This window comes from Bison bison, unplaced genomic scaffold, assembly GCF_000754665.1.
Source record: "Bison bison bison isolate TAMUID 2011002044 unplaced genomic scaffold, Bison_UMD1.0 scf7180017864068, whole genome shotgun sequence".
Taxonomy (NCBI): domain Eukaryota; kingdom Metazoa; phylum Chordata; class Mammalia; order Artiodactyla; family Bovidae; genus Bison; species Bison bison.
The window spans coordinates 9,799,080-9,821,698 of record NW_011494640.1 but is presented as its reverse complement, the minus strand read 5'-3'; the positions used below and the strand labels follow the sequence as shown (position 1 = coordinate 9,821,698).

Here is a 22,619-nt window from a genome sequence, read left to right as displayed (position 1 = left end):
ATAAAGCAGAAATAGATGGTTTTCTGGAACTCTCTTGCTTTTTCCATGATCCAGCAGATGTTGGCAATTTGATCCTGGTTCCTCTGCCTTTTCTAAAATCAGCTTGAACATCAGGAAGTTCATGGTTCACGTATTGCTGAAGCCTGGCTTGGAGAATTTTAAGCATCACTTTACTAGTGTGTGAGATGAGTGCAACTGTGCGGTAGTTTGAGCATTCTTTGGCATTGCCTTTCTTTGGGATTGGAATGAAAACTGACCTTTTCCAGTCCTGTGGCCACTGCAGAGTTTTCCAAATTTGCTCGTGCATTAAGTGCAACATTTTCACAGCATTATCTTTTAAGATTTGAAATAGCTCAACCTGAATTCCATTACTTCCACTAGCTTTGTTCATAGTGATGCTTCCTAAGGCCCACTTGACTTCACATTCCAGGATGTCTGGCTCTAGGAGAATGATCATACCACTGTGACTATCTGGGTCATGAAGATCTTTTTTGTACAGTTCTTTTGTGTATTCTTGCCACCTCTCTTAATATCTTCTGCTTCTGTTAGGTCGCTACCATTTCTGTCCTTTATCAAGCCCATCTTTGCATGAAATGTTCCCTTGGTATCTCTAATTTTCTTGAAGAGGTCTCTAGTCTTTTCCATTTTATTTTTTCCCTCTATTTCTTTGCATTGATCACTGAGGAAGGCTTTCTTATCTCTCCTTGCTATTCTTTGGAACTCTGCATTCAAATGTGTATCTTTCCTTTTCTCCTTTGATTTTCGCTTCCCTTCTCTTCACAGCTATTTGTAAGGCCTCCCCAGACAGCCATTTTGCTTTTTTGCATTTCTTTTTCTTGGGATGGTCTTGTTTCCTGTCTTCTGTACAATGTCACGAACCTCCATCCATAGTTCATCAGGCACTCTGTCTATCAGATCTAGTTTTAATCAGTATTCTGTGTTCTAAGTTATCTCAAGCTGACATAACAAAATTCCACAGACTAGGTGGCTTAAACAGCAGATATTTATTTTCTCATAGTTCTTGAGGGCAGAAGTCCAAGATCAAGGTATTAACATAGTTTCTGCTGAGAATACTTTTCCTGCCTAGCAGATGGCAATCTTTTCACTATGTCCTCACATGGTGAAGAGAATGAGACAATGAAAATGCTTTCTGGTGATGCTTCTTATAAGGTCACTAATCTCTTCCATCAGTAGTACCCAGCCCTCATGACTTCATGACCTAATTATCACTCAAAGGATCTCCCTCCAATAACATCACATTGGACGTTAGGACTTCAAGAAAATAATTTGCCAGGGACACAGTTCAGTCCATAGCAACTGTCAATTTTGATTACCTTAGATTCATCACAAGAGTCACATATGTAATTCCCCTTGTCAGATAATATGTGTACTTGGTTTGGTATTAAAGTTGTCCTCACAGTACAAATAAATTATCTAAATTCCTTCGTAATGAACTTTTTTAGTCGCTAAGTCATGTCTGACTCTCTTGTGACCCCATGAAGTGCAGTCCTCCAGGCTCCTCTGTCCATGGGATTTCCCAGGCAAGAATACTGGAGTGAGTTGCCATTGCCTTCTCCAGGGCATCTTTTGACCCAGGAATCAAACCCACATTTCCTGCACTGGTATGTGGATCATTTATCACTGAGCCACCTGGGAAGCCCTCAAAATGAACAGTTATCTTAATTCTAACTATGTTGTGTTATAGAATAGAATCTTTTTCTTTCTTCCATTATTTCATAGACATGGTGGGTCTTTATTTTATTTCATTTTTTTTCTGTTTATTTTGGCAAACAAAACTAGTGTCATTTGCTTATATTTTGAGTGCAACCCAAGCGTTGGTCTTGCCTGTTCCAAAGGCCACATTCTAATCTATGTGGGAAGAGGGATGCTGGTTCCAGGGAAGAGGCTGATGCTTCTACTTCCCTGAATATCATGTCACTTTCAGCTCTACCCTGACCTCTATGTTCCTGGGAATCCTGGGCTGCAGTCTTCCCTCAATGCAGTGTTTCTACCTAGGTTTGGGCTCAGTAGATGCTTGTGTTCTGCTTGTCCTGTTAATTCTCTCCACACAACTACCGAAGTCTATGTTGGTATTATAATTTAGAGGAAGGTCAAAGAAGAAAAAAAACCCAGCAGTGAGTTATAATTTAGGAAACAGAATAACGAAAGTCTTATTCTAAGTATGATAATTCTTAAATTATGAAGTTATCCATCTCATGGATACACATTCATTCCTAACTTTAGATTAACCCTCAATTTACAGAATGATTTGCCACTTCCCACGCCATTCAATCCCTATAACTCAATACTCAGTGGCAAGTATTCCTAGAGGGTGAGTTATGCAGTCTAGGATGACAAGCTGAGGTGGAAGATGGCAAGAAGCTACAGAAGAATAGTCTGGGTGGACTTTTAAGTCTTGGCTCTTTCAAAGTCCCTTCCAATTCAAAGTCAATCTTATTCATTAATTTATGGTTTTACTTTATTTGGGCCCAGATTTTTGTATATAATTTGATGATTTATTTAAACCATATAAAGTGAGCATGCATGGTAGATTTCAAAGCCAATAAAAATGTATTACCAGTAGGAGATACAGAGAGGAACTATTAGTCACTTTGGGTCCTGCCTAAAGAATCTTCTGGGTTGTTGTCATCCCATTATGTCCCTAGATTTTTCTTATTTGACATGAAAAGGCTCTACTGCTGTATCACCCCCCCTGGAAACGGCATCTAGTTTTTTCCTACTGCAAGTTAAAGGAAAAGTCTACGTAATATTAAGAAACTTCCCTTCAACAAGCTGTTTGATTGTAGTGAGTGAAAAAAATCATCATGGGAACAATGGAGCAGAATATTTGAAAGCAGGAATGACCTAGAAAAGAAGTGAGCAATATAGCCACTGCTAGAGTATGTGATGGGTTCTCTTTCTCAGAAGGTATGATTGATGTTTAGGGAAGCCACCTAAATAAACTTTAAGCACTTGGTTCTCCTATAGTAAGTTTTAGAAGACTTTCTGTATCACAGGTTATACTAATTGAAAAACAAAACTAAGGAAATTTGGGGTATTTCCTGCTTTGTGCCTTGAGACCTCCTCTCCCTTCAAGCTGCAAATTGTAGAGAAGTCTGCTCTTTTCTCATAGGTTTATACCTATAAACTACACTGTCAACTTACATTGTATGCTATCACTTACCACAATGAACTACATTCTGCCACATTGGATAAAAATGATAATCATTATAATTATGTATCAGCACAATGCAATAATGAGATAATAACAAGACTCCAGTACCTTCCCTGCATGCCAAACAATTGTTTGCAGTCACAGACACGTTGCCTGTTTGGCCCTCCTGGATGGAGTCAGAAGTTTATGCTCCATTCCAAGGAGGACTTCCAGCAGGCTGTGGAATATACTTGTATGCACATCTATTGTGAGTTTCCAGAAGTTATTCTTGAAGCTTGCACATCATTCTCTGGATTATTCTCTTGTAAAACTCTCTAGGGGCTTCTGATGTGTCAGGGCAATAAATTCATTCCAAGAGAGCATTTGGGATATCATGAGAGACCTTCTGAACAAAAACAGAATATACCATAATCAACACTACCTGGAGATTTGGAGATTAACTTGTCTAGCCTCATAAGATGTTCACATCAATTTCCCCTGATGTATCAGCCCCATCTGTATAAAAGTTATTTGTCTGAACCAAGACAGAGATTAAATCTAGCAGGCTGGAACATTTTTATCCCAAATGAAAACAAGATGTGATCATGTGTAATAGCCATATCATTAAAAGGGCACAGTCCCCATGGTGTTATTATAACCATTTGTTCTAACAGAAACTCTGTTGTTTTTTTTTTTTCCCTTAAGTTTCTTTGTTGCTTAATTGGTGGAGGTTGATTTTTATCAAATATGTGATTGTTTTTATCCAATTTGTGTCATCTAAAAGTTTCTATTTAGAAATTCTAAGACAGTGGTGAAGAGTTCTGGCCTAAATGCATTTATCAGTGTTGGATTATTAATATTAATTTGAAGATAATATTACTACGGTTTTCACATCATGTTTTTCTAAATATTGAAATGTTTGATTTCTGTTGGAGTTTTAGTCTATGCCTCCATCTAGAAATGATTCAGGTTATCCCTTCCCTCATAAGTTTAGAGTAGTAAAGTGTTAGTGGCTCAGTGGTATCTGACTCTTTGTGACCACATGGACTGTAGCCCGCCAGGCTCCTCCATCCATGGGATTCTCCAGGCACGAATACTGGAGTGGGTTGCCATTTCCTTCTCATTAGAGTAGGAAAGTCACCTGCAAGTCATATCTGAAAGTTTTACTATCGTACTCATCTGTTTTACTATTTTCTTCTTCTTCTTTTAGTGTCAACCAAGCCAAGACCCCACAGTGATGAATATTCAAAGAAGATTCCTCCTCCCAAACCAAAACGGAACCCGAACACTCAGCTCAGCACATCTTTTGATGAAACGTATATCAAAAAGCACGGACCCAGGAGGACCTCACTCCCGCGGGACTCCTCCCTCTGCCAAGTCAGCAGCCCCGCAGGGGACCCCGAGGAAGAGGAGCCCGTGTACATTGAGATGGTGGGGAACATTCTCAGAGACTTCCGGAAGGACGATGAGGACCAGAGTGAGGCCGTCTACGAAGAAATGAAATACCCCATTTTTGACGATCTAGGCCAAGACTCAAAATGTGACCTCGACCATCACAGCTGTTCTTCGCAGTGTGCTACTCCCACGGTGCCTGACCTGGACTTGGCCAAGTCCTCAGTGCCATGTACTCCAAAGGGTTTGCTCTGTGACATCCCCCCGCCCTTTCCCAACCTGCTGTCTCATAGACCCCCGCTGCTGGTGTTCCCCCCAGCCCCGGTGCAGTGCTCCCCCAACTCAGATGAGTCTCCGCTCACCCCGCTGGAGGTCACCAAGCTTCCTGTGTTGGAAAACGTGTCTTATATGAAACAGCAGGCCGGGGCCTCTCCATCCTCCTTGCCATCGCTTGCCTCTGGCCACGCGAAACTGGAGAAAGACCAGGCTGGAGCCCTGGGGCCGGTTCCCACCGCCTCCGTGCTCTCCTCGTCGCACGGCTCCCCCGCCCTCCACTCTGTACCGAACGCAGTCGCCGCACGGCTACCCCAAAAGTCACTCCGCTTCCCCATCGCCTGTCAGCATGGGCAGGTCCCTGACCCCGCTCAGCCTCAAAAGGCCCCCGCCCTACGACGCCGTGCATTCGGGCAGCCTCTCCAGGAGCTCGCCATCAGTGCCTCACTCCACCCCCAGACCGGTGTCAGACGGGAGCAAGATGGTCAACGCCGCGGTCAATACCTACGGCTCGGCTCCGAGCGGCTCCCGGTCCAGAACCCCCACGAGTCCTTTGGAAGAGTTAACCAGCCTCTTTACCTCGGGGCGCAGCCTGCTGGGGAAGTCGTCCAGCGGCCGCCGCTCTAAAGAACCTGCAGAGAGTAAGTGCACAGACGCTGTCCTTTGTGACTTGAGTGCAAGGAAGCCCTTGATGTACAGATAAGGCACGTGGTATGTGGGCTTGGCGGGGCTTCCCAGGTGGCTCAGCGGTAAAGAATCCGACTGCAAATGCAGGAGACTCGGGTTCGATCCCTCGGTCGGGAAGATCCCCTGGAGAAGGAAATGGCAACCCACTCCAGTATTCATGCCTGGGAAAGCCTGATGGGCTACAGTCCAGGGGGTCGCAGAGGACAGGACTTAGTGACACAGCAACAAAGTGAGCTTTGGTCCTTTTAGTTGAAAGCTCCAGATGCGTGATTTTATTTTCAGCATACCAAAGGAAATATTGCCTTCTTACAGGTCCTTATAAGTGAAAGACAAAGGCAGGGCCGTCTGAGTCAGAGAGATGAACATGCGGGTTTTGAGGATGGGGGAGGGCGTTGTGAGCCAAGAAATCAGGAAACTTCTAGAACATCGAAGAGTCCAGGGAACCCATTCTCTCCTTGACCTTCAGAAAGAATGGGAGCCCAGCCTACAGGCTTGAATTCAGTCATGTGAAACGCGTTTCAAACTTCTGTCTTCTAGAACTTCGAAGTAGCAAATTTGTGTCATTTTTTTTTAAGCTGCCAAAACAAAAAAGGAACTAGTGTGTCCTGAAAGAACTGAAAGTGACGGTCTGCACAATATAACATATTAAAAAGAGGAATCGGTTTTAAATTTAAAATGAAGTGTAAGATCTCAATTTAAGTGACCCCCTGGAAGTCTAACAAAGAAAACATATTAATATAAAAATGTTTAGGTACGTCTTGATTTGGCAGGAAATTATACATTCAAACATGGAATTGGTAAGTGTTAAAATTACCTTATATTAAAAACTGCTTGAGCAAATCTGTATTAGAAAGCCTTTACTGGAAAGAGAGCAATTTGAATAGAATTATTACTTTTTTAAAAAACAACAAATTATTCTCTCCGCATACTCCATGTTGCTACATCCTTACCTTCCTGCTAAACTAGACTAGGCTTGCTGTTTCCCTTTTAAAGCCCTTGGTAATTAGCATCTTATTCCTATGGTACTTTTCCTAGATCTATCAACACATAAATTACAGAAAGATTGTTAATGATAAATGGGTGGGGAACATGATATTTACCACTGAATTTCAAAGACTAGGGATTGTCTCTATCTGAATGACTAACCCTTTTGTGAGATCCAAATCACTACGTAAAGATTTTGTAAAGTCAAAACAGATCCCAGTTTTCTCAATGTTCATTTCATCAAATTACACTGTTTTCCTTTATTTAAAAATGTCTTATGGCACCTAAGCTGAAACGTAATCATTTACATCTCAAATGATGCCATAGGATTCCTAAAGAATCCACCAGCCAACGCAGGAGACAAGACCCAAGAGACATAGTTACGATCTCTGGATGGGGAAGATCCCCTGGAGTAGGAAATGGCAACCCGATCCACTGTTCTCACCTGGAAGATTCCTTGGATAGAGGAGTCTGGCAGGCTACAGTTCCTGGGGTCAGGACTGAGTGACTGAGCACACAGGCATTCATGCAGTTACACTTAGAAATTCTTTAAAGGAAAAGAACTCTTTAGCATGTCTGATGAAGATGGTGATGAAATTCCATAGATAATTAATATTCATTAGTGGTTATAAGCAACTTATCTTTTTCCTCGTTAATCAGAAAGACTGATGGAAACATTAACTTCTTACTACCAGACACATTCACAATTGAGCATTGTTTCTGCTTTGGCCCAGCCTCTTCATTCTTTCTGGAGCTATTTCTCTGCTCTTCCCAGTAACATTCTGGACACCTGCTGACCTGTGAGGCTCATCTTCTGGCGTCTTGTCTTTTTGTCATGTCTTCAACTCCGGATAATTGAGTTGGTTTAAACATAGATCTAGTAAGCTTTTTGGAAAAAGGTGGAGAAAAATTATGGAGAAGATTTTACTCTCAAAGTACATACTGGTTAGTATGAAATTAGTAGAAGTTTAATCCTAGAATTGGTGAAATTAGCCGGTGTTCCCCCTACCTACCAATTTCTTTGGACGTTTCTTAACAGCTCCAGCTGGCAGTTATACCAATTAGCTAGAAAAAGTATATGTAAAAAAAGTGATTAACTAATGAAGTTATTTCAAGAAAAATCCATCTGTTAGAATCAGACTATGTGCTATATGTCACAGACTTTCCTATTCAACTCCAAAACGAGCTTTGTGTGCGTCTAAAACCAAGCTTGTACATGGAAAAGTAATCTAGGCTCTTTATAGCTTTTTAGAGATCTGAGGATTAAATTCCTTTCCATATGTTATTAACTGTGCATCAGCTCTTCAGAGAAAGGTCATGCCCTGAGTTATATCAGTTCCAATGTTTTACTTTATCATACGGAAGGGAGGAAAAATGCACATAGAATTTCTAATGAGTAATCCAATGCCATTTTTTTCTTTTTTTGACTCAGGAAGAAAATAGAAAAACACTGTCTGATTTTAACACAATCACAGGGGCTCTCAGAATCATCCTGTAATTCAAAATACAGATCCAAAAGTGTTGATAGCTGAGAGTTTACCTACAGTTACTGCTGCCCTCAGTGATACAACTATCCGCTTCCCTCTTGACAGATAGGATTTGTAAACACTTGCCCATAACACGGGGACAGGATAAATGATATGAAGTAGTATACCATTCATGACCCCTGAGTCACATTCTTTTTTTTTTTTTTTGCATTTCAGAAATAAAAGTAAGACTTGTATCTCTGTGCTCCATACCCCACTAAGTTTCACTGCTGCTGCTGCTGCTGCTAAGTTGCTTTAGTCGTGTCTGACTCTGTGCGACCCCAGAGACGGCAGCCCACCAGGCTCCCCCGTCCCTGGGATTCTCCAGGCAAGAACACTGGAGTGGGTTGCCATTGCCTTCTCCAATGCATGAAAGTGAAAAGTGAAAGTGAAGTCGCTTAGTCGTGTCCGACTCTTTGCGACCCCATGGACTGCAGCCCACCAGGCTCCTCCATCCATGGGATTTTCCAGGCAAGAGTACTGGAGTGGGGTGCCATTGCCTTCACTAGAAATGTTCATTTTGCTAATATTCTGATATTCAATTCAAAGCAAATATAATCTTTTGGCTTTAAAAAGCTATGTCAGATAAAATGTATCCCTTCAACTCTTATTTTTAATAATCTCTAAAAGATACACCTAATTTAATAATTTCATATCTTAGAGGCTTATAATAATTGATGGGGATTGGGAAATAGGAAAGAGTTAAAATAATACAGTAGTGTTAGACTATGAATCAATTTCATTTTGCTTCACAGTTTTCTAAATACAGCCTTCACATTAATTGAAGCATGTTTTTTTAGGAAGCATTTTTTTTAAACTCAGAAGTATGCTTTTCCTAGTTGATCTGGCATTATTTTGTTATTTAACTATGCATGAGCATAGTAATGATAAATTTATGTAAACTGGTTCTTATTAGTATTTTTAAAATTTGTGTAGTGCTATATGCTTAGTCGCTCTGTTGTGTCCAACTCTTTGTGACCCCAGGGACTGCAGACTGCCAGGCTCCTCTGTCTATGGGCATTCTCCAGGCAAGAATACTGGAGTGGATTTTCATGCCCTTCTCCAGGAGATCTTCCCAACCCAGGGATTTAACTCAGGTCTCCCACATTGCAGATGGATTCTTTACCATCTGAGCCACTATATGTCACCTGTATACTGATAAAGAAGATAGCAAACATGTTAGAAGTGATTAACTTGTATTTTATTATTCCACATTTCTTTGTCTATATGAGAAGTAGGTGAAGTATTGCATTGGCCAAAAAATTTGAATAAACTTTTGGTCAACCCAATACAAATATGCTTTGTGGTGAATTTTCTACTTATCATTTTTATCTTCCTTTTACACATTCTTTTTCTATATATCCTTTGATTGGAATCTAGAACACTTAGGTCATGAATAGGCTATTTTGTTTTAATAAATCAAAAGCCCTGAATCATAGAAACTATTAGCCAGAATCAAGTAAGAAAAAAAGAAAACTCTTTTATCCCCTCAAATAAATCCTTTAAAAATAAAGTTCAGCCTATATTTAATATAAGTGTATGAATGTATGTTCCTATGAAAATGTATGAGGCATAATGAAGGATATAATTAAATTTATGGTATACTTGAGGGACAAAATGCAATAGAAAAGTTAAAAGTGGAAAAGTGGAAAGAGAAACTTTAAAGAAAAAAATAGAAGCATGAAACAGCAAAGAGAAGCAATAAATTAAAAATACTGAGGCACCAAGAAGCATACACAAAAAATGCACACAGCAAGTCAAGTGGTCACATAAACAAATGTAAGTGCCAAGCAATGAAGCACATACAAGGTACACAGAAAACCAGAGAAGAAACACTGAAACACAGTAGGGTCAACGAAAGATCAAAGAAAAAGAAAGATGCAAGCTCATTCTTCCGGTACTGTTGCATGAGTGCTAAGTTGCTTCAGTCGTGTTCAACTCTTTGTGACCTTACAGACCTTAGCCCACCAGGCTCCTCTGTCCATAGGATTCTCTAGGCAAGAATACTGGACTGGGTTGCCATGCCCTCCTCCAGGGAATCTTCCTGACACAGGCATTGAACCCACGTCTCTTGTGTCTCCTGCATTCTCAAGCGGGTTCTTTACCACTGCCACCACCGGGGAAGCCTATGAAAGCGAAAGTCACTCAGTCATGTCTGACCCTTTGTGACCCTATGGACTGTACAGTCCATGGAATTCAGGCCAGAATACTGGAGTGGGTAGCCTTTCCCTTCTCCAGGCGATCTTCCCAACCCAAGGATCGCACCCAGGTCTCCAGCATTGCAAGTGGATTCTTTACCAGCTGAGCCATAAGGGAAGCCCAAGAATATTGGAGTGGGTAGCCTACCCTTCTCCAGTGGATCTTCCCGAGCCAGGAGTCGAACCAGGTAATCAATCCAATATCAATCAATTCATATATATATATATATTTATTTATTTATTTATTTTCCCACCCCTTTAATAAGACTCCCTTTTAAGACTTTTGGATGTTATGTTACATATTTACAATTATAGATATACATATGTCCTTTGGGTCTGATGACACACAGTTGGAAATCAGATATAACTTTTGCCTTTCCACTCACTTTCTTAAACAACAACAACCCCACACCATCAAACAAGCAAAATAACCCCATGCCCTCCACCTCCCATATACATGCCTTTTTCATTGTTTAAGTAGATTGAGGTCAAGTGATTCCTAAAATATTAGGCATTGCAGGCAAAGCAGCTGATCCAATTGACTCTTACTTATTTAATTAAAACATAATTTTAAATTAGAAAAACAATGATTTTGGAAGGTTGTATGTGAATAGTACCCCATTTTAAAGAAAAAGGAAGGGTATATGAATGTCAGGGTGTTTATGATTCAGGGTCACTGTTGTGATCAGCACTGCGTGTGTACTGTGTGCTAACACTTGAGACGTGTCCAGCAAGATGGCCTGAGCAAGGGAGGCCTCACGCAGGGGTGGCCATCATTGTCCCGTCATTTGTAGTAGCAGTGACAGTACTGATAGATTAACTGTGACACTGAGGTCTCCTCCAGTGGGACTATTTGAGGTTGTAGAGCTCACTAGTCCTCTATAGCTCTACTATTTAAATTCACTTAAATTCTTCTGTCTCTTGTGGTTTTCCTGCCTGCTCTGGCTTGCAGGTGGTTTTATTGATGGATCTGGCCTCTCCTCCCCTCCCCTTCTTCCCTCTTTTCCTTTTGTGCTTTTCCTCATTGTATTATCATATCATTAATCAGTTTTGGACCAAGAAACCAGATATCCAAACTTGTCTGTGGAGCCTCTCATCGAACTTAAGTGCTTGACCTGCAGTGTAGGGACTTTGTGACCTTCACTTTCAAAGGCCACATGAATCCATTTGCTTAGTCTTGGATGAAGTTCTCAGATTCATGTCTGAGATGGTCAGGGATGTCCACTTTCTGAGAACTCAGCTGTCCTGGGAAACATGAAACTAATGTTAACTTACACTTTTGTTTAGCCCATTGGAAATATTGTTTCCTAGTAAAATCTGGCAAGCACACTAGCTAAGGACTTTATTTTTCCCTCCTGTTAATTCCTGTGAAAGTAGAGACTGACAAAAAGTGGGTTGGACAGAGAAGCTGAGGGGAAGGGTGGGGAAGAGAACCCAGGAGCCTGAATCTCGCATTTACTGTGGGGAATGAGCCTTCAGCCTGTTACTGCCCACTGCCCAGCATGCTGACTATGAGTAGAACTTCCATTTGCATGGTGACTAGAAGCTACCTGGCCAGTGTTGAAGGGTAAAACCTGGAACCTCTGGAACATACAAATCCTCCAAAGGCATTTAGGAGTGGTAAAGAACCCACTGGCCAATACAGGAAACATAAGGGAAGTGGGTTCAATCCCTGGATCAGGAAGAAGCCCCTGGAGGAGGGCATAGCAACCCAGTCTGTATTCTTGCCTGGAGAATCCCATGGACAGAGGAGCCTGGTGGGCTACAGTCCATGGGGTTGCAAAGAGTTGGACCCAGCTGAAGCGACTGAGCATGCATGCAGAACAGCTAAAGAGATATCTGAGGATATATCAAGGAGAATTCCAGAAGGTATGGCAAGATCAGAGCCTATAGGTTCTGCTAAACTTCTTAATCTAAACTTTACAATCATTGTCAGGTTCTTTTCCTGCTGTTTATTGATTGCCCTCCTGCTCAGAGTCCCACACTGTGGCCTCAAACTGGTTTCTACCTTAGCAAGACTCCTTCCAGTAGCTCAGAAGGAAAATTGAGCCCTCCTCTGGGTTATGATGATGTCCTCAGGCCAGGACTGTGGAGACGTGCTCCCAGGAATATCCTTAGCTCGTTCAAAGTACAGTGGGCAAAGGACCTCGTGCATTATTTTCACCTGCCTGTTACTAAAAATACAGATTCCTGGGCTTTATCATAAATAGACCTGTTCAATGAAAAATTCTGGAGCTTGGGCCTGTGATCTTGACTTTTTGGTAATCCTCAGTAATGTTTATGGCTGTACATGTGTGGTAAGTCGCTTCAGTCATGTCTAACTATTTGCAACCTCATAGACTCTAGCCCTCCAGGCTCCTCTGTCCATGGGAGGAGGAGCCCATGGACAGCCCAAGACAGCCCTTGTCTCTCTCTCCAGACGAGAATACTGGAATGGGTTGTGATTCCCTTCTCTGGGAATATTTATGGCTAATATCCAACAATAACTCAGGGGTATATGGCTAAATATTATCAACACTATTTACTTGTGTCCAAGAGAAACCTGTAATACATCAATACTTTGAGTTTGCTTTCTAATAAACACAGGAGGGGAAAAGGAAAGGAGGGAGGGAGGAGTAAAACTGAGATAACATGAAATGAGTGAATATTGTTTTTCTTTCCTTAAGTGAGTTACTGATTAGTTGACAGCTTGCCAAAAAAGACAGTCAGGGTCATTTGATTGAACCAGCAGGGAAAACAATTTCACTACTTCCAGTTTCTTCTGGAGACCTTGAGAGTTTAACAGCGTATCAGGCAGTGCACGATGTGTGAAAAACATCCATTCTTGTTCTTAAAACCTTCTTGCATGCCAGGTATGTGTCATTTCTTCTTTTTTTAAAAATTTTTATTGCAGTATAGTTGCTTTACAATGTTGTGTTAATTTCTGTGTACAGCAAAGTGAATAAGCTGTATGTATACATACATTCCCTCTTTTTAAGATTTCCTTTGCATTTAAGTCACCATAGAGCATTGAGAAGAGTTCCCTGTGCTATACGGCATGTTTTCATTAGATATCTATTTTATCATAGTGTATCTATATCAATCCCAATCTCTCAATTTACCCCATCCCTTTCTTCCCCTTCCTGGTATCCATAAGTTTGTTCTCTACATCTGTATCTCTATTTCTGCTTTGCAAATAAGTTCATCTGTATGTGTCATTTCCTTCCTCCGAATTTCTTGACTCTTAAATTTGAGAACCACTGTTAAGAACTGCTTCAGGAAGGAGTTGTTTCTGTTGGTTATACAGTCAGGAGAATTTGAAACTCAGGCCAACAGCAGTCTTCACCCCAGAGGTCTGTTTAGATGGGTCTAGACCATTCAAGGGGGAGAGCTAGACAGAGCAGAATGGTACCCACAGATGGAGCCATGATACACAACAAGGGTGTGCTATCTAGGGAGGCTCCCCAGGCCACAATCCAGCCAATGTAGGAGAGCAGAACAGGAGAATGGGGGTCTTCCTTCTGGGGCACTGGAGGGGATGAGGAAAGCAAGGAGGAGGTCTAACGGTCATAACTGGGCCAAGCATCTCAGTAGTTAGAGCTAACAATATTAATGGGGAAATGAGGTGATGAGCTTCTTGGGAAATGTTTCTGCCTCAAACAGGTTTGCCTCAGAAATGATTTCAACATGAACTAAGTACGATGGAATTCATCCGAGAAGTAGTGTTGAGGACTCAGGGAAAGAATGCAGCCCTAATCTTGTCCTTCAGAATGCTTCCGAAACAAGAGTAGGATGGACTTGCTTTTATGCCACTGCCTCTGTGCCATACAGAGTCCTAAGCCTTTTACTTGTATTCCACCTTCACTGCAGTACTAGGAGGTAGGTGATATTAACACTGCCATTTTAAAGACAGGAGAAACTGAGGCATAGCTTACCCAGAGTCATGTAGGGAGTAAATCTAAGGCTTGAATCCAGATTATTTGGCTTCAGAGTTTTTGGTCTTAATGATACTTTATCTATACTTGTCAGTCTCCCCAATTACTTTCCCATCCAATTTCCTTAAAATACACCAGTTACCATCAAAAACTCTAATGTCTTATACTGCTGTTGCTCCCAGAGTTATCTGCTGGATAAGATAAAGCTGGATCTATACCTAAATGACATGGACCACTTCATATTTGTCATCAGCTTAGGAAGGGAGAGGAAAACCTTTTCAGGACCCTCCAAAATTCACTTTGGATCATCCTAGTCACTCTGATGGAGAAGGTAATGGCACCCCACTATAGTACTCTTGCCTGGAAAATCCCATGGATGGAAGAGCCTGGTGGGCTGCAGTCCATGGAGTCGCTAAGAGTCAGACACGACTGAGCGACTTCACTTTCACTTTTCACTTTCATGCATTGAAGAAGGAAATGGAAACCCACTCCAGTGTTCTTGCCTGGAGAATCCCAGGGATGGGGGAGCCTGGTGGGCTGCTGTCTCTGGGGTCACACAGAGTCGGACATGACTGAAGTGACTTAGCAGCAGCAGCAGTCACTCTGAAGGGATTTTCTGGACCCCAGGCCTCTGAGCTATCACTGAAGGACTGTGGTCTGCCCAGTGGGCCTCACAGTCACCTAAATGGCCTGGCAGAGAGACCATGAGCACTCATCTCAATGCCTTTAAGCATAACTTAGGGATGCTTGGGCATGTTTCTTTGGGCTGAGAGGTTTATAGTACTGAGCTACCAACTAGATGATTCATCTTCCAGAAATATAGGGCTTTTGCCCACACTTCCTTGCATCTTGTCCATAACTAAGCAGTATCTTGGTGGCTCAAGGCTGCCCCAAGAGGAAAAAAAACACTCCATGGATTAAAAAAAAAATCAGCCAATGCCCAAAGGCAATGAGAGCCTTAGCATCACTCACCTAGAAAATGATCTAGTGAAACAAACAAACAAAATCTCCTAAAGAGGCCCTTGTAAAATGCTTCTTGGCTTGACTTCTTTTCTCTTCAGATTTATGTTAATGTGTACTTGGCAGAATCAGACACCAATCTTTAAACACACACACACACACACACACACACATATGCAGTTCTTCAAGAACACACTGGCCTATTTAATTATTATTTTTTTTAAAGTTAAACAATTTTTTTCAAGATGATGAGGTTAAATAATATATAAGTAAAATCCCTTGATTTTGAAAATGCATGTCACTCCTTGGCTAATGGGACCATGACACTACCTGTTTTCCTCATTCAGTTTCTCTTAGGATTGCAACATAGAATCACTGAAGAAGACATAATTTCATAAATAATTGCTCACCTTTCTGGGAGTAGACTGCAGCTGTCTTTGATTGATGCAGGCAGACATGTTTATTCCCCATGTTTATGTTCTCTGGCCGCTGAATCTTTAAGTGCAATTTCTTGTCAGCAATTTAATCAGCAATTCTCTCCATTAAGAAGAACCCTCCCTGCTTTAGGCTTAAAAAATGCAGGAACATTTTCAATTCAGACATAAAGCTAATCTAGTCTATTTTTTTTAAGCCAGGATTTCCTTAGTTTGTATTCAGTACACTAGGACTGATTTCCTTTTCTTCTGTTGAATTATCTCAAACAGAAAATTCAGTTTCTGATTTGTATTTGATATCATGTGTTTTCAACAGTTTGACATCTACGAGAAATTAAATGGGAGGTAAAAGTAGAGTGAATATTCATTGGAAGGACTGTTGCTGAAGCACCAATAGTTTGGCCACCTGATGTGAAGAGCTTGGAAAAGACCCTGATATTGGGAAAGATTGAGGGCAAAAGGAGAAGTAGGCAACAAATGGTTCGATAGCATCACCAACTCAATGGACGTGAATTCAGGCAAACTCTAGGAGATAATGGACAGAGGAGCTGTAGCCCATGCTGCAGCCCATGGGGTCACAAAGAGTCAGACATGACTTAGCAACTAAACAACATCAACAATAAAGGGTTTCTTATCAGTCACATAGTTCCTCACATGTGTTCTACATTTTCATGTGATCTAGAAGGCTTGGCAGGGCCTGGACATCATAAGAGATGGTTTTCTTCTTGGCTGAACCATTTAAGACGCTTTGACAACTTTGAATCAATCAGTTCATCTCTTAATGCCTTAGTTTTCTCACTTTTCAGATGAGACTATTAAGTGCTCAAACTGTGAATCTCTTTGGGCTCTGCTGTTTGATACATCTGTGGATTATTGAATGAGCTGTAGATCCCCAAACAAATGACCACTTCCTGCCTCTGAAGCTTTCTTTCTGATGCTATTTTATCTTGCGGAAAGGATTCCTCCAGTAACTCCATAAAACAAAGTCTAATGGCACAGAGTCGGACACTACTGAAGTGACTTAGCAGCCGCAGCAGCAATGCTTGGATCATGGGTTGCATCTTCATTGACTTTTTCTTATGCTATTGTCTAGAAATAATCTCTCTTTCAATTCTTGGAGCATTCTATACATCTGTAATGGTATGTGTCTTATTCTGACCTATTGTAAAGTTGCTTTTTTTCCTGTTTTATTCCTCGTTAAGACATATGGCTAGGGAGATCAAGGGCCATACCTTTTCATCATTTTGTTTCATGTAGCACTTGGCTCAATGCAATCTTTCCCAAAGTTGATACAGGATAAGTATTTATTGAACTTGTTGAAATAATAGGCATAGTGACTTGAGAGAGCTATTGAAGAAACAAAAGCCATAAGAGAAATGTTTGACCATTAAGTAAAAAAAAGAGAAAAAAATCAGATCCTATGACTTAGAAAATTCTACACTGAAATCAATATAGTCATTCAGCCAAAAAGGAACTATGCTAAATGCTAAATTCATTGCTTCTGCACTTAAATATCCTTTTTAAAAGAATGCCCATTTCATTCTAGGCAGATTTATTAGGGGAAAGATATAAAGATTATAGCCATAAAGCATTTAAATGTGGGTCATTTTGTAGATGTCAGATCATCACCAGTTCCTGTACAAATGGATAGCTGAGAAAAATTGATCATGTCTCAACATTTGGAGATAGAGAGATGCATTTTTCATGAAGAAATAACAGAGACTAACATCTTAAAGGAGGAATTCAAATCTGCTTAACATTATGCATTATTGAACTCAAATAGTAAAGAGAATAAGAACACATTCAGCTAAGTCATTTTACCTCCTTGGTGAAAAAGCATTGCATAAACCAAGGGAGTTATTATTATGGGACCACTGGTCTTAAATGAGTGTGTTTCCAGGTAAGAATTTGTTTAAATTATAAAATATTTGAAAAGCTTTTTTTTTTTTTTAATTTTCAGAAAGATCAATTTTCAGAATTCAATAAATGGATGGCAATTCTGAATTTAATGAAGTGTCTGTAGTGGTGCATGGTGTTTCTCGGCTGAAGCAAACTCATTATTGTTGTTAGTTGATGGGAGCTGGGTTAATTAAATGTTCCACTCCTGGTAGAATAACCAATCAACTGAAGAATCTGGGCTATTGCTATTCCCAAATGAAAGGAGTAAAAATGCCATAAAGAATCTAAGAGGGGAGGAGGGAGGATTAGTAACATGGATTTGGAAGCAGAATATCCTGTCTAGCCAGATACACCCCGAACATATGAACTGAAAGGAAAAAATTCAAATACAGAAGTCTGGAATAGTCTTGTAACAATTGAAGGCAGAAAGAATACTTTCCCCAGATTTTCTTCTGGTCAAATTTCAGTTACATTCAAAAATATATCATTTTTAAAATGTTTTGCATCTGTGCCCTTGTTACAGATGGAACTGATATAATTAAATTGAGAAAGAAAAAGGATAGTAAAACTATAGAATCATAAAGTAAAGATTGTGGGTATCCGTGTATTGTCCGATCCTAGATCCACCCATGTCGCTGCTGCTGCTGCTAAGTCACTTCAGTCATGTCCGACTCTGTGTGACCCCATAGACGGCAGCCCACGAGGCTGCCCAGTCCCTGGGATTCTCCAGGCAAGAACACTGGAGTGTGTTGCCATTGCCTTCTCCAATGCAGGAAAGTGAAAAGTGAAAGTGAAGTTGCTCAGTCGTGTCCGATTCTTAGCAACCCCACGGACTGCAGCCCACCAGGCTCCTCTGTCCATGGGATTGTCCAGGCAAGAGTACTGGAGTGGGGTGCCATTGCCTTCTCCGACCCATGTTGCTATGGGTGGGTAATTCTAAAGTGGTCTCTGTTCCCGTGACACAAATAAGAAATCAATATTTCTAGGAACTTGGAAACTGGGAAAAGTTTTAGATGTTAGGACCCCCCAACAGAAGGATCAGAGCTGAAACAAAGCATTATTCTCTTTACATTATCAGATTTTGAATCTCAAAGTTACCTCTTTCATTTTTTGATTGATAAGTTATTAACTACTTATGATTAAGGACAAGAGAACTCTGTCAAAATGATGAAAGGCTTTTGTCAAAGAAATTTGACCAAGCTTTTGTGCAAAAGAACTTTTAAATCTAAGAAATTAAAACAGATTGCCTGAGAGTCATCCTTCTTTGATTGATTGCTAATCTCACTCGAAGCCTGCAAAACTCACTTTGACTTCTAGACCATGCTTTGTTTGTGATCAGTGAATATAAATGATAATAAAATTGTCCATCTATGTTTCAGAAAAAGCAGCTAGATTCTACACCCAGCCATGATACTCATTTTCTTTTCATGGCCAAGACATTCAAGTGAATGTTTACTTGCTGCCTTCATTTCCTATCTCCCATGCCATCTTTCATTTCCTACAAGCTGGCTTCCTCTTCTGCTCACTCCAGAGTCACTAAGGGCTTCCTCACTGGCCTCTGGACCTTTCCTCTTTTGGACGAGAAAACATCACAGAACATTTGATATTCTTAATTCCTCCATCTGAGGGCATTCTTGGTTCTCATGCAATATGATGTCCGTATTAACAATTAATTTTGAACTCTATCCATTCAGCTTCCTTTTTGCCTTTTTAACTAAATGGTCAGGACATAGTGGTCAGTCTTTTTTTTTTTCCCAGCACCTGAACAATTAGCACATTTTCTGGCACAGAGGACATTTTTGTCAATATGTGTTCCTTGAATGATCAAATGACTGGCTAAATTGAATGAATGTGTGTCCAGTCTCTACAATTGAATGATTCGTTTTTGAGTGGAAAGACTATGTGTGTGCTGTGTGCTAAGTTGCATCAGTTGTGTCTGAGTCTTTGCAACCCCATGTGCCATAGCCTGCCAGGCTCCTCTGTCCATTGGATTCTCCAAGCAAGAATACTCTAGTGGGTTGCCACTCCCTTCTGCAGGGGATCTTCCTGACCAAGGGATGAAACCTGGGTTTCCTGCACTGCAGGTAGATTCTTTACCGTCTGAACCACCAGGGAAGTGAAGTGCGTTTATTATCTAATTTCTAGAAGATGATAAGGAGTTTTAGAATGAATCTTCATTTCTATACTTTCGTTTGTTCTTAAAAACCCTTTTGTTTGACCAGCTTAAAAAGCCATCTTGGTATAATTCAAGGTAGATGGGAGGGGGATCACTTAATATATATAAATGGAAAAGAGACAGGAATCAGATATCATGGGGTCAGTTGTTCTTTCAGAGCAAGCCAAATTCTCCCAGTATCAGCTTTTTCATATTCATCTCAGAGGATCATTGTGTAAAATGAAAGAAAAAATGTGTTCTGGAAAAGACTTCGTAAAATATAAATAGCTGCAGAGGTCTAAGGGGTGATTGTTTGATTTTTAAGTATCTGGGGAAAATAAATATTTTATACAAAAAAAAATGCAGCAAGGTCAAAACGAATTAAACTTTTAGGCAGTCCACTCTGTTCCCACAACTCTCTTCAGTTCGGTTTGGGTAAAGGATCTGACATCTTAAGTGGATCCCACACCTGATGTAAAGGAGCACATAGCAGTCGGCAGAATGTTCCCTCTGGAGGCAAGTTGTTTCAGGGTTGCCAGATGATATCTAAGGCTGGAGGGTGGAGAGACATCACACCTGAGAGAGCACAGTTACCCTGACCCAAGAAAGAACAGTGCTGAGAACAAAGAGCTCTTCCTCATTGAAAAAAGGGCAGAGAAACATGGCAACATGATTGTGAAAGATGGTTTCTTCACAGAGGAAAAAAATTCAGTATAACTGGGTTGTGGATGTGTTTTTCAAATGTAATGAATATTTTTCTTTTCCTGGTTATGAATTTAAAATAAAAATCTTGCTTCCAAAAAAAGTATAAGTATTAATATTAACCAGTGAATGAGTAGAAGCCAAAGACTCAAAGTGTTTAATACAAAAAAAAAATATTTAGTATATGGATGGAGGACTGTTCGCAGGGTGATATGTGAAGTGTTGTTTCTAAGCAGATTCAAAAAGAATCTCTTTTCCTTCCAAAGTGATTGGTCAACATGCAAATGATTTGAAGGTCAGCATTTGGAAAAAAAATCAGAAAAAAGGCAATAAGAAACACAAATTTTGTATAAAAACGTGTGCAACCACAGATAGAGGAATAATGCCAACTCCAAAAAACAGATTAACTAGCATCAGTAGGCAGAGCATGAGGTGACCATCCCTATACTCCTCATAAATGAAAGGCTACAGACACAAAAATAGCTGTCGAAAGACTTCATTGTTGATTTTCTCGTTTTATATTAACTTGGCGTGGCTTCCCTAGTAAAGTCTTTATCCAGATGCTAATTAAGCAGAGGTTTGCTTTTCACATCAACTTTGAATATTCCCTCCACATAGCTAAATGAAACCTGCAGCATGAGGCTCCGCTAGTTAAAAGCAGTCCTGACCTACTTCCATGTGAAATCAATGGATGACTTAGACTCATGAGTAGCTGACATTTAAGGAGGCCAGCTCATCGTCCGGGCTGGTGTAAAACGTATGTTTCCTTGGGCTTCAGCATTCTCTCCTTTTTTATTCATTTTAAAAGTCCTTCTAAGAATAGAGAGGACCGTGGAAGCTATTGAGTCAGAGAAGTGGAGCCAGACCTGCATTTTGTGCCCCTGGGAGATTTTGAGCTCCTGTGTCAGATATGTCTATAGTGGCTTCAAATTAGCAGAAACCCCTAGATCTGGGACTGAGGAAGGGAAAGAAAGGTCTAAAAGGCCCCCACTTGCACTCAAATATAATCCACAGAAAAGCAAAATCGAATCCACCAGAATAAGGTCTTCAGACACCTATGTTTCAATTTTGAAAGTAAGAATCCAGGGTATATGACAAACCTTTTTGAAGACTAGTATGTTAAAGATCTGAATTGTAGGGCGTGAAATAGGAACAGGAATCAAAACCAGCTAGGCAGAGGATCAATAGTCCCTTGGGGTATGGAAGAGCACAGTGGGTCTCCATCTGGAGAGGGACTTCTATGAAAGATCAGATAAGTTCCTGCCAAGTGTCAACATGAAACCATAGAAGAGGTCACTGATGGAAGTGGAGGGTTGGCTGGCTTCACATAGATTCCAGAGTTCTAAGCTAGAATACTAAGCTAAAGTGGAGTGAGCTAGTAAAATTAATGGTAGTAGTGTTCAGTGTACAATATCTTTTACTTCCTTGGTTAAATTTATTCCTAAGTATTTCATTCTTTTCAGTGCTATTAATACATAGTGTTTTAACCATGTATACACATTCACTCAGTCTTTCATTCATTCAGTTAATGCTTATGAAATAGCTACTCTGTGCAGGCACTATTCCAGGTGCTGGCATGTCTATTTTGAAGTGTCAAACAATGCCTGCGTGCTCATCGCTTCAGTCATGTCCGACTCTTTGTGACCTTATGAACTGTAGCCCACCAAGCTCCTCAACCCATGGGATTCTCCAGGCAAGAATACTGGAGTGGGTTGCTATGCCCTTCCCCAAATGTTGAACAATAAAACCTAATAATTCAAGTGAAGATGAGGGACCCCTTTATTAAGGGAGAGGGTTCTTCTTGAGCGGAGCTTTGGCAATCAAAAACACATTTTGGGGACTTCCCTGGTGGTTCAGTGGTTAAAACTTCCCACTTCCAATGCAGCGAGGCTGGGTTCAATCGCTGGTTGGAGAACTAGATCCCACATGCTGCAACCAAGACCCTGCACAGTCAAATAAATAAACACATATTGTTACAAAGACATAAATAGTAGAACTAAGCATTCAGAACTGAACATTTTAGAAAAAGGCTCTGTTTCTCTTTCTCCCTTGCCCCTGCATTGTGCATGCTGACCCTCCTGGCTTATGTCACAACAGTTCTTTAGGTTCTGAAGGTCATAAAGCCCTGGGCACTCTGGATGCACTCCAATGGACTGGCTCTGGTGACCCTCAGGAGATAAGTGGGTTTTATTTGAGGCATAATCATGGCCTCATCTAAAGAATCTAATATTGCAAATATTGCTCTCTCATCCTCCTCCTAATTTTTTTCCCTTTTCCCTTTTTTTTTTGTTTTTTTTTTTACCTATGAGTCTAATCCAGAACAATGGATATTTGAATTCCC

The 22,619-nt window shown here is 40.7% G+C and overlaps 1 protein-coding gene across 1 annotated transcript in view; it reads left to right on the top strand.

The window, feature by feature from the left end:
- The window catches only part of NYAP2 (neuronal tyrosine-phosphorylated phosphoinositide-3-kinase adaptor 2), a 257,865-nt gene that overhangs the window by 184,756 nt on the left and 50,490 nt on the right, over positions 1-22,619 (top strand). The window contains 2 exon segments of the mRNA XM_010837052.1: positions 4,365-5,083; positions 5,085-5,460. Of these exon segments, the coding sequence (XP_010835354.1) occupies positions 4,365-5,083; positions 5,085-5,460 (1,095 nt within the window).